The sequence below is a fragment of the Haliotis asinina genome, chromosome 8, assembly GCF_037392515.1.
Source record: "Haliotis asinina isolate JCU_RB_2024 chromosome 8, JCU_Hal_asi_v2, whole genome shotgun sequence".
NCBI classification, from domain to species: domain Eukaryota; kingdom Metazoa; phylum Mollusca; class Gastropoda; order Lepetellida; family Haliotidae; genus Haliotis; species Haliotis asinina.
The window spans coordinates 66,135,290-66,147,687 of record NC_090287.1 but is presented as its reverse complement, the minus strand read 5'-3'; the positions used below and the strand labels follow the sequence as shown (position 1 = coordinate 66,147,687).

Genomic DNA, 12,398 nt, shown 5'->3' with positions numbered 1-12,398 from the left:
TTATTGAGAAGTTTGCAATATCTAGTTTGAGAAAGAACAGGCAGATTCAGTGAGATGTTTTTCTTGCTTTTGTACAGGATGTGACTGCCAGTATGGACGAAGGTCTACAGAAGGTCAACTATGTCTGTGATATGGCTGAGAAAATTCTACCAGTCACCTCCACAGATGGCAAGAGAACAATTGAAAGTCAGGTGACCCAGATGACCAATGAGTGGGAGAAGCTAAACGCATCCATCAATGACTGCACAACCATGTTAGAGGGAGTCCAGCAGCGCTGGCACGAGTATGAGGAGTACTATGGCATGATTGTCAAGTGGCTGGCAGAGGTCGAGAGTCAACTGGAGCTGGACCCGGAGCCGCGGGCACAGCTGGCAGAGAAGAAGACAATTCTAGACAAGTACAAGGTCAGTAGCCAGTCTTGTCAGGACAGATGTAATAGTAACAGTCCTAGACATCTACAGGGTCAATAGTCAGGATCAAAAATAACACTAACAAACTGATTAATAACACACTTGAACTGTGTTGTGAACCAGCTGGAATCAGTAGAACAACCTTAGCATGTTCCAGGATATTTTTCATCCTTGCCCCCATCGGCATTGTCCACTTTCCTTTATTTGTTTGGTCTGAGCTTAAATGTATTTAAATTGAATATATTTCAAATATAATGTGTATACCTTTACAAAGTCAAGTATTCGATCACAAAGTATTTTAGATTTTTAGTGAACAGTTACCAAGTTGTGATGTGAGTGTAATAATGATGCCTGTTTGCTGCTGCTGCAGATGATCCTGACAGACATAGATAATCGTCAGAGACTTGTGAATGAGCTTGCTGACCGTGTTGCAAACCTGGAGGCACTGTGCAACAATCCTGACGTTGCCGACTCTCTCACCGATGTCCAAGCTCGCTATGATGGTGTCCGCAATAAGGCCAGGGTATGTCTCCAGAACTGTCGTAACTTGTCTCCCCAGAACTGTTATGTCATCCTATACCTTGCCTCTCCAGAACTGACATGTCATCCTGTAACTTGCCTCTCCAGAACTGGTATGTCATCCTATAACTTGCCTTTCCAGAACTGTCATGTCATCCTATAACTTACCTCCCCAGAACTGTCATGTCATCCTATAACTTCCCTCCCCAGAACTGTCATGTCATCCTATAACTTGTCTCCAGAACTGTCATGTCATCCTATAACTTGTCTCACCAGAACTGTTATGTCATCCTATAACTTGTCTCTCCTGAACTGTCATGTCATCCTATAACTTACCTCCCCAGAACTGTCATGTCATACTATAACTTACCTCCCCAGAACTGTCATGTCATCCTATAACTTGCCTCTCCAGAACTGTCATGTCATCCTATAACTTGGATCTCCAGAACTGTCATGTCATCCTATAACTTGTCTCACCAGAACTGTTATGTCATCCTATAACTTGTCTCTCCAGAACTGTTATGTCATCCTATAACTTACCTCCCCAGAACTGTCATGTCATCCTATAACATACCTCCCCAGAACTGTCATGTCATCCTATAACTTACCTCCCCAGAACTGTCATGTCATCCTATAACTTACCTCCCCAGAACTGTCATGTCATCCTATAACTTCCCTCCCCAGAACTGTCATGTCATCCTATAACTTGTCTCTCCAGAACTGTCATGTCATCCTATAACTTGTCTCTCCAGAACTGTTATGTCATCCTATAACTTGTCTCTCCAGAACTGTTATGTCATCCTATAACTTACCTCCCCAGAACTGTTATGTCATCCTATAACTTGTCTCTCCAGAACTGTTATGTCATCCTATAACATACCTCCCCAGAACTGTCATGTCATCCTATAACTTGTCTCTCCAGAACTGTTATATCATCCTATAACTTGTCTCTCCAGAACTGTCATGTCATCCTATAACTTGTCTCTGCAGAACTGTCATGTCAGCCTATAACTTGTCTCTGCAGAACTGTCATGTCAGCCTATAACCCGCCTCATGGACTTGGTTTCTAAATTATAACATGTTATGTTACATACAGTTCTGCCATGAATTTGGAAATTACATGTTTCTGGTTGTTGTTCAAGGTAGCCACCTTTGACTGAAACAGTTGACATGTTGTGTGTTGGCAGGTGTTGGTGTCGGAACTTCAGGCAATCTATGATGACCACTTTGGCTTCCATGAGGCACAGCAGGATTGTGAGAAGTGGCTGCTGCAGACATCGTACCGACTCATGTCCCACAACTCACTCAACGTCAGCTCCCTGGAACTCACTCAGAGACAGATCGACAAACACAGGGTGAGTACACCCAGCAGTACACTTGATAGTTCTGTGCAGTTCACTTGGTAGTACACCTGGCATTTGACTCAGTACACCTAGCAGTTGACTTGGTAGTACTCCTGGCAACTGACTTTGTAGTACACCTGGGAGCTCTCTCAGTAGTACACCTGACTGCAGACCTGGTTACATACTTTGTAGTACACTCAGCAATATGCTTTACAGTGCACACAGAGTGGTATGATGTGGCATATTTGTCAGTATTCTTTGAAGTATTTTTGGTAATACACTCTAGTTCTCTTGGTGATGTAGTGCTTGGCTGTAGGCTGTGCAACAAACAGTAAACAAATCCACTCTAAAGTAACACCTTTGGTCATCTAGGGTTACAATCACTGGATCTCTTGGAGCATGTCATTTAGTCTGTCATGTCTGCAAATACTCTCAAGTAAATTTCTTGTGAAAATCAGGAGTTTTTAGATATGTAAGTGAACAGTGATCCATAAGACTGGTACACTATTATCTCCCCTTCCTGTAGGCCCTGATCCGGGAGATCGAGGACTACCGCCTGACCTTGGACTCTGTGAGCCGGAAGGGGCAGCAACTGGTGGTGACTGCCCCACGCCAACCACGACTAGCCCAACAGGTTCAGTCCCAGCTTCAGAACCTGGAGGAGAGCTACATCAACCTCCAGTCCACTGCCCAGCAGATCAAGGTGAGTGTTGCCAGCCTGGCTCGGATGGTCATATCTCTTAGGATCAGGATCATATCTCTTCCACATGCTTGAATGGAAGGTCATGTTTGTGACCTGGATTACATTCTGACAGGGATGCCGGCCCATGGTGCCATGTATGGATGATAGGTGTAGGGATGACTCCACATTTCTGTTGCCATGGCTGTCTGTTACATGATTTGCATGCCGTTTGTAATCATTTACATCTCATGTTTGTGTGTTTGGTCTGCTAACTGGTGTTGCAGGTTGCAGTGATTGGCTAACACAGTTACTTTAGTTGGCTGTGAGATTTTGTGTGTGCTGTGTGATCTTCATTGTGGTGTGAGATCTCCTGTGTGCTGTAAGATCTTCAGTGTGCTGTGAGATTGCAGTGCTATGCTTGTTCTCTGTCTGCTGTAAGCTCTCTACCTGGTTTTCATTCTTTGACAATGTTCAGCCTACCTGTCCATCTCCGTCTGAGTGCACTCTAACTCTAGTATCTTGAACACTGTTCATCAATTGGTAGCCCAATGACAAGCTATAGCAAGCCATGTTTCTGGAGAGGGTTTACTGAAGTAAAATCACCAGCTAATGAGAGAGTGAGATTTCCCGTGTTCAGTCAAGGCCACAATAGTATTATGCCTTGAAACATGCTCAAAGCCATCATGTTGGCAGCATTATGCGGGATTGGTGCTGCATTTAAGAATCATTAGGTAATTGGGATTATTAGAAACATTGCTGGGGAATTTGTGTTGCATGGGTGATATACAGAAGTGTGACATTTCAAAGGAAACAGTTTTATGTGGGAATGTTTGTGTTATTGTAGAAGGGGGAAGGGGAGTGTCCAGACATGATATCATTTGTATGGGGGTAGGAGTATGGGAGGGTGTATGCATCATATCATTTGTATGGGGAGAGCAGAATGCAGATTCTATGCAATATGACTTTTCAATTTAGATGGCATTGTGGGATAGTCTGTTCATTATAACATTTGAATGGGGATGGTATTGTGGGCTGTGTTGGAAAAGGAGCAGGGCAAGGAAATACTTTTGTGATGAACACAGTCTAGCTGGTTATCATCAATGACAATAGGGTCAGAACAGTTTGCTGGCAGGGCAGGGAGCCTATGAGTTGTTTGATGTAACTTGTCATTTGGGACGCTTTTATGTGTAGAGCACAGTAACCATGGCGACAGCCACCCTCTGGCCCATACAGCAGTGTGGAGTTGTCACGGAGTTAGTGGGACTGGAGTAAATATCAAACAATATTACTATTGGGGAGAACTAAACTTTGACAAGACAAAAGATGGCACACTGGGCTTTTGGCATCACCATTTGGCATCACCATTTGGCATCACCTTTGGGCTGTTTCAAGAAATTGTGAAAGAAAGTTTGGGAAAATGTTGAGAATCTAAGCCGAGATGTGCGTGTGCTGCATGCTGCTGCTCTCCTCACTGATGCTTTTTGTCCCTCGCAGATGATCCTGGATCACATAGACCTGTACTGGTACTAGAGTTATCTCCCTTCATCACTTCTCTCCGGCCGTATTCATCCGGCCTGTTCTTGCTTGCCAGAAGTAGTACAATCGCCATGGGAACAGTATTGTTGTGTTTCAAGTGGACTATGTGCCAGGCATGCCTGAGATGTGTTGAATGCTTGATGTGAATTCCTACATATATACCCAGATATATACTGACTAACATCGCCTAACAAGTGTCGAGGGTAGATGAGAAGGAGCTTGTGTATGTCATTCTGGTCTATGACATAATGACTAGTATCATGGTGACAGTGTCATGGTGACAGTGTCATGGTGACCCAGACTGCTGAGATGATGCAGTCTGTGTCTGGGCCTCACATGTTACCAAGTCATGGTTTCATGCCACACATGTTACTGTGCCGAGATTTAATGGTAATGTTTCAAGGCAGAGAGACATGGTCTTGCATTTCAAAGGAATAGAGAAGTTGATGTTCAAAAACTCATCATAGCATATTTTTTTTTTATCAAAATTTCTCCACTGACATTCAAGGTATATTTTTCATAAATTCTTGTTTATTTTATTTTGCAGATGGCAAACATGTCACATTACTCACCATATGTAAAGTTTCGATTTTTTTGATGGTTTGCTTTGCTCTTTAATAGCGTGTTTTTCTCTGCTTTACTGTGTGAAGTGCAAGTCTGTGTCTAGCTGTGGGCCAGGCCTGGACCCTGGTTTCTCCAGGTCGGCAGGGCTGGCCTCATGCCACTTGCTAGTGTTGACATATGCGTAGTGTAGTGGATGGCAGGCAGGGTGTAATTACCCTTAGTGTCAATAGCTGTTTAACTGCTAGTCTATATTATTACTCAGTGTAGGTTTAAAGAGTGTTAACAAAGCTTGTAGAGTCTCCAGCCCTGGAAGCTGGTGTAGAACATTGTTCTGAAGTATGGAAATAATGTAAGTGTAACATTTCTGCTCAAGTTAGGTAACTGCTCACTCAAACTATGTCACATTGAATCATCGAACATTCATGCAGTCTCTAATAGTATTTATCAAATATTTTTTACGTAACTTTATATTATGTTTTTTATCATATCCGTCCAGATAAATGAGTTGTGATGTAAGTGCTGATGCTCTGTGCTTGTCACCAGTAATCAAGTGACAATCTTTTCCGTCCTCATATATCTTGTGATAGGGGAGCAAGTCAAAAGTCTGTGATATTTATTTATTTCTGTTGTTAAGTATGTGCTTGTTGTGAACCTGGAATATTTCCTGTATCAGTTGTATCTCTGCTGGGGGGCAGCACTCTACCACCAAGTATTATTATACATCTATTCAGTGCCCATGTGGGGTATTTAATCCCAAATAAATGCTGATTATCAAACCTTGTGTTTCTTCTGTTTCTGCATGGAAGCATTGTGTGCATGTCAGCATAGGTGTGTAGTTGCCATGGTAACAGAATATTGTGGAGTTTATGCCATTTAAGTGTAGTATCTCAAAAGAGGAACGTGTTGAATGTGGTCCACAGCAGTGCTGTAAGACTTATATGACCATTAGAAGAAAATACTTAAATATGTGTTTTGCCATGCTACTGAATACTTCGTGGAGGGGATAACCAACTTCAAGACATTTTAGTAACTCTATTCTGATAATTTTAGATAATATACAACAATTTTGATGTTCCTGAAGTTGATTACACACCTCTACTTTTGCCAATGTTTTCCTCAGGCACATTAGTATGTTTCTGATGGTAAATGATAGGTGGTAATCAGAAAGAGATTAACGTGTGAGATGTGTTCTGCCAGGAGAGATAGCTACACCCCACTTGACAGTGAATACTGACCTGATGAAAACGTGCATTAAAACTTCCTCTTTTTGTGAGTAGAAGATAAGGAGGGCTCCTAAGATCTGTGATTTGTGTGTGTCTGACACATGATGAGAAACATGTTTGACAGTACATCTGTGACATGCCAACAGCATTCATCACATTAGAGCAACCAGTTCTTCATCTGTCTGGGCTTCATAAGGTTGCTTTCACTTGGAAGGATTTCAGGTCCGACTGTCTGTTGGAAGAGCTCATGTATATTCTTTCTTTGAAACTTATTAGAAACGTTTGTTTAATTGATAACTTGAAAAGTATTAGTCAAAATGTCATCAAATTTTGAAAACAAATCCTTTGTCTATGGAAGTGCAGAGCTGCATTAGTCTACCCATCTTGAACTTTAATAAATCCAAGGGACTTTTTTCACAACCTAGAAAATGTTAATTGTTCTACCTCCTGATATTGAGAGTATTTATTGATTTGAACAATTTTATCAAACTGCTATGAAGAAATATCCTTGTGTGTACTGAAGCAGACGTTGTGGACCTGGTTGTCCTAATACGTCTGGGTGGTTCTGGTGGTGAAGAAAGTCTGACATCCACCAGGCAATCAAAACATGACCTGTCAGTATTGATGTAAACTGCATGACATGTAGACCTTTTGACACATTTGGTACTGTGTGAGTAGTGTGTTGTTGGCAGGGAGTCTGCAGTCGACACAAAATAGTGTCAAATTTACAGGTCAATAATTAGTCTGTCATTGCCCCACTGTACGCATTGAAGATAAACTGTATCAAACCAAGTTGCAGAATGTGATATTAACAATTCTGATTCAGTTCTGTGTGAGATGATGGACAAGGCACATGCAGATTCCTCTTGACATTGTGTGTGCACTGTATTAATGAAAGCACAACACAATCAGATAATCAATACACAGCATGAATGCAGGTATTATGCACTGGTTAGACACAAGCTACTGAAAGAATGATTATATGGTATTATGGATATAGAAAAGCTATTTAAACATGACGGATATAATAGTATTTAAGAAGTGCTAGCTGTGGATAATAGGTGTTGAGTGGGATGTCTGGCAAGATATGGATCCAGTGTTGTACAATGTAGTGTTGCCTGGAGAGAACCTCCACACACAATCTGATATTCAGGTGGGGGGGAACTTGACCAATTGTATGTGCACTGTGAATTGACTGGCACTGAACTAAAGCAGCAAGAAGGATAAACACTCACTATGGTAAGATTATGTACTGTGTTCAAAAGGTATCAGTTCCTTGAAGTCAGTATCGATCCTTTTTCAGAAAGTCATTGTGAGGTGAATACTCATCATTATTTTTATCTATGTTTTAACTTTGCTTTCCATAACTGACATCTGTCAAGTCATATACATATACATATACCCTTCAGGTCCCATCTCAACATTTCTCTCCTTGTACAGCAGTCATCACCTTCAGGTCCCATCTCAACATTTCTCTCCTTGTACAGCAGTCATCACCTTTAGGTCCCATCTCAACATTTCTCTCCTTGTACAGCAGTATCCACCTTCAGGTCCCATCTCAACATTTCTCTCCTTGTACAGCAGTCATCACCTTCAGGTCCCATCTCAACATTTCTCTCCTTGTACAGCAGTCATCACCTTCAGGTCCCATATCAACATTTCTCTCCTTGTACAGCAGTATCCACCTTCAGGTCCCATCTCAACATTTCTCTCCTTGTACAGCAGTCATCACCTTCAGGTCCCATCTCAACATTTCTCTCCTTGTACAGCAGTCATCACCTTTAGGTCCCATCTCAACATTTCTCTCCTTGTACAGCAGTCATCACCTTCAGGTCCCATCTCAACATTTCTCTCCTTGTACAGCAGTCATCACCTTTAGGTCCCATCTCAACATTTCTCTCCTTGTACAGCAGTCATCACCTTTAGGTCCCATCTCAACATTTCTCTCCTTGTACAGCAGTATCCACCTTCAGGTCCCATCTCAACATTTCTCTCCTTGTACAGCAGTATCCACCTTCAGGTCCCATCTCAACATTTCTCTCCTTGTACAGCAGTATCCACCTTCAGGTCCCATCTCAACATTTCTCTCCTTGTACAGCAGTATCCACCTTCAGGTCCCATCTCAACATTTCTCTCCTTGTACAGCAGTATCCACCTTCAGGTCCCATCTCAACATTTCTCTCCTTGTACAGCAGTCATCACCTTTAGGTCCCATCTCAACATTTCTCTCCTTGTACAGCAGTCATCACCTTTAGGTCCCATCTCAACATTTTTCTCCTTGTACAGCAGTCATCACCTTCAGGTCCCATCTCAACATTTCTCTCCTTGTACAGCAGTCATCACCTTTAGGTCCCATCTCAACATTTCTCTCCTTGTACAGCAGTCATCACCTTCAGGTCCCATCTCAACATTTCTCTCCTTGTACAGCAGTCATCACCTTTAGGTCCCATCTCAACATTTCTCTCCTTGTACAGCAGTCATCACCTTCAGGTCCCATCTCAACATTTCTCTCCTTGTACAGCAGTCATCACCTTTAGGTCCCATCTCAACATTTCTCTCCTTGTACAGCAGTCATCACCTTTAGGACCCATCTCCATGTCTTCCCTCCCAGTGAAGCAGTCATTACCATCTACCCTCCCAGTACAGCAGTCATCACCTTTAGGTCCCATCTCAACATTTCTCTCCTTGTACAGCAGTATCCACCTTCAGGTCCCATCTCAACATTTCTCTCCTTGTACAGCAGTATCCACCTTCAGGTCCCATCTCAACATTTCTCTCCTTGTACAGCAGTCATCACCTTTAGGTCCCATCTCAACATTTCTCTCCTTGTACAGCAGTATCCACCTTCAGGTCCCATCTCAACATTTCTCTCCTTGTACAGCAGTATCCACCTTCAGGTCCCATCTCAACATTTCTCTCCTTGTACAGCAGTCATCACCTTTAGGTCCCATCTCAACATTTCTCTCCTTGTACAGCAGTCATCACCTTTAGGTCCCATCTCAACATTTCTCTCCTTGTACAGCAGTATCCACCTTCAGGTCCCATCTCAACATTTCTCTCCTTGTACAGCAGTATCCACCTTCAGGTCCCATCTCAACATTTCTCTCCTTGTACAGCAGTATCCACCTTCAGGTCCCATCTCAACATTTCTCTCCTTGTACAGCAGTATCCACCTTCAGGTCCCATCTCAACATTTCTCTCCTTGTACAGCAGTATCCACCTTCAGGTCCCATCTCAACATTTCTCTCCTTGTACAGCAGTCATCACCTTTAGGTCCCATCTCAACATTTCTCTCCTTGTACAGCAGTCATCACCTTTAGGTCCCATCTCAACATTTTTCTCCTTGTACAGCAGTCATCACCTTCAGGTCCCATCTCAACATTTCTCTCCTTGTACAGCAGTCATCACCTTTAGGTCCCATCTCAACATTTCTCTCCTTGTACAGCAGTCATCACCTTCAGGTCCCATCTCAACATTTCTCTCCTTGTACAGCAGTCATCACCTTTAGGTCCCATCTCAACATTTCTCTCCTTGTACAGCAGTCATCACCTTCAGGTCCCATCTCAACATTTCTCTCCTTGTACAGCAGTCATCACCTTTAGGTCCCATCTCAACATTTCTCTCCTTGTACAGCAGTCATCACCTTTAGGACCCATCTCCATGTCTTCCCTCCCAGTGAAGCAGTCATTACCATCTACCCTCCCAGTACAGCAGTCATCACCTTTAGGTCCCATCTCAACATTTCTCTCCTTGTACAGCAGTATCCACCTTCAGGTCCCATCTCAACATTTCTCTCCTTGTACAGCAGTATCCACCTTCAGGTCCCATCTCAACATTTCTCTCCTTGTACAGCAGTCATCACCTTTAGGTCCCATCTCAACATTTCTCTCCTTGTACAGCAGTCATCACCTTCAGGTCCCATATCAACATTTCTCTCCTTGTACAGCAGTCATCACCTTTAGGTCCCATCTCAACATTTCTCTCCTTGTACAGCAGTCATCACCTTTAGGTCCCATCTCAACATTTCTCTCCTTGTACAGCAGTCATCACCTTTAGGTCCCATCTCAACATTTCTCTCCTTGTACAGCAGTCATCACCTTTAGGACCCATCTCCATGTCTTCCCTCCCAGTGAAGCAGTCATTACCATCTACCCTCCCAGTACAGCAGTCATCACCTTTAGGTCTTATCTCCATGACTTCTGTCCCAGTACAGCAGTCATCACCTTTAGGTCCCATCTCCACGTCTTCCCTCCCAGTACAGCAGTCATCACCTTTAGGTCCCATCTCCATGTCTTCCCTCCCAGTACAGCAGTCATCACCTTTAGGTCCCATCTCCACGTCTTCCCTCCCAGTAAAGCAGTCATCACCTTTAGGTCCCATCTCCATGTCTTCCCTCCCAGTACAACAGTCATCACCTTTAGGTCCCATCTCCACGTCTTCCCTTCCAGTACAGCACTCATCACCTTTAGGTCCCATCTCCACGTCTTCCCTCCCAGTAAAGCAGTCATCACCTTTAGGTCCCATCCCCACATCTTCCCTCCCAGGACAGCAGTCATCACCTTTAGGTCCCATCTCCACATCTTCCCTCCCAATACATCAGTCTTTACATTTAGGTCCCATCTCCACATCTTCCCTCCCTGTAAAGTAGTCATCGCCTGCAGGTCCAATCTCCACATCTACCCTCGAGCTCCCAGTACGGCACTCATCACCTCCAGGTCCCATCTCCACATCTTCCCTCCCTGTAAAGTAGTCATCACCTGCAGGTCCCATCTCCACATCTACCCTCGAGCTTCCAGTACTGTAGTTATCACCTTTAGGTCCCATCTCCACGTCCTCTCCTAGTACAGCAGTCATCCCCTGCAGGTCCCATCTCCACATCTTCCCTCCCAGTAAAGCAGTCATCACCTTTAGGTCCCATCTCCACATCTTCCCTCCCAGTACAGCAGTCATCACCTGCTGGTCCCATCTCCACGTCTTCCCTCCCAGTGAAGCAGTCATTACCATCTGCCCTCCCAATACAGCAGTCATCACCTTTAGGTCCCATCTCCGTGTCTTCCTTCCCAGTACAGCAGTCATCACCTCCAGGTGCCATCTCCACATCTTCCCTCCCAGTACAGCAGTCATCACCTTTAGGTCCCATCTCCACATCCTCTCAGTACAGCAGTCATCACCTCCAGGTGCCATCTCCACATCTTCCCTCCCAGTACAGCAGTCATCACCTTTAGGTCCCATCTCCACATCCTCCCTGTACAGCAGTCATCACCTCCAGATCCCATCTCCACGTCTTCCCTCCCAATACATCAGTCTTTATATTTAGGTACTCTCTACACATCTTCCCTCCCTGTAAAGTAGTCACCACCTGCAGGTCCAATCTCCACATCTCCCCTCGAGCTCTCAGTACAGCAGTCATCACCTCCAGATCCCATCTCCACATCTTCCCTGCCAGTACAGCAGTCTTTACATTTAGGTCCCATCTCCACATCTTCCCTACACAGGAGTTACTCTCCACATCTACCCTCAAGCTCCCAGTACAGCACTCATCACCTCCAGGTCCCATCTCCACATCTACCCTCAAGCTCCCAGTACAGCACTCATCACCTCCAGGTCCCATCTCCACGTCTTCCCTCCCAGTGAAGCAGTCATCACCTTTAGGACCCATCTCCATATCTTCCCTCCCAGTGAAGCAGTCATTACCATCTACCCTCCCAGTACAGCAGTCATCACCTGCAGGTCCCATCTCCACGTCTTCCCTCCCTGTAAAGTAGTCATCACCTGCAGGTCCAATCTCCACATCTACCCTCGAGCTCCCAGTACTGCAGTCATTACCTCCAGGTCCCATCTCCACATCTACCCTCGAGCTCCCAGTACTGCAGTCATCACCTCCAGTCCCATCTCCACATCTACCCTTGAGCTCCCAGTACTGCAGTGATCACCTTTAGGTCCCATCTCCACATCTTCCCTCACCGTGCAGTAGATTACCATTTACCCTCCCAGAACAGCAGATTACCATTTACCTTCCCAGAACAGTAGTCATCACCTGCAGGTCCCATCTCCATGTCTTCCCTCCCAGTACAGCAGTCATCACCTCTAAAACTGAAGTTCTGTCTTCCCCAGTCTGTAG

General features: G+C 44.3%; 2 protein-coding genes across 3 annotated transcripts in view; both read left to right on the top strand.

The window, feature by feature from the left end:
• The window catches only part of LOC137293555 (muscle-specific protein 300 kDa-like), a 210,871-nt gene that overhangs the window by 106,378 nt on the left and 92,095 nt on the right, over positions 1–12,398 (top strand). For both annotated transcript variants that reach the window (XM_067824182.1, XM_067824181.1), the window contains exons 74-77: positions 78–404; positions 781–933; positions 2,117–2,284; positions 2,799–2,975. In XM_067824182.1, the coding sequence (XP_067680283.1) occupies positions 78–404; positions 781–933; positions 2,117–2,284; positions 2,799–2,975 (825 nt within the window). The remainder of the gene's footprint in view (positions 1–77; positions 405–780; positions 934–2,116; positions 2,285–2,798; positions 2,976–12,398) is intronic.
• Positions 10,662–12,206, top strand: LOC137294256 (uncharacterized). The gene is made up of 4 exons (XM_067825259.1): positions 10,662–10,916; positions 11,095–11,454; positions 11,630–11,859; positions 11,957–12,206. The coding sequence occupies exons 1-4, from the start codon at positions 10,662–10,664 to the stop codon at positions 12,204–12,206; spliced, it is 1,095 nt and encodes a 364-aa protein (XP_067681360.1).

Bases quoted from the DNA above. Each gene is read 5' to 3' on its own strand.
- LOC137294256 (XM_067825259.1), top strand. From the start codon at position 10,662: ATGTCTTCCCTCCCAGTACAACAGTCATCACCTTTAGGTCCCATCTCC. The intron at 10,917-11,094 runs GTAAAGTAGTCA...TATCACCTTTAG, and splicing joins TCTCCACATCTTCCCTCCCT to GTCCCATCTCCACGTCCTCT. The intron at 11,455-11,629 runs GTGCCATCTCCA...CCTGTAAAGTAG, and splicing joins ACAGCAGTCATCACCTCCAG to TCACCACCTGCAGGTCCAAT.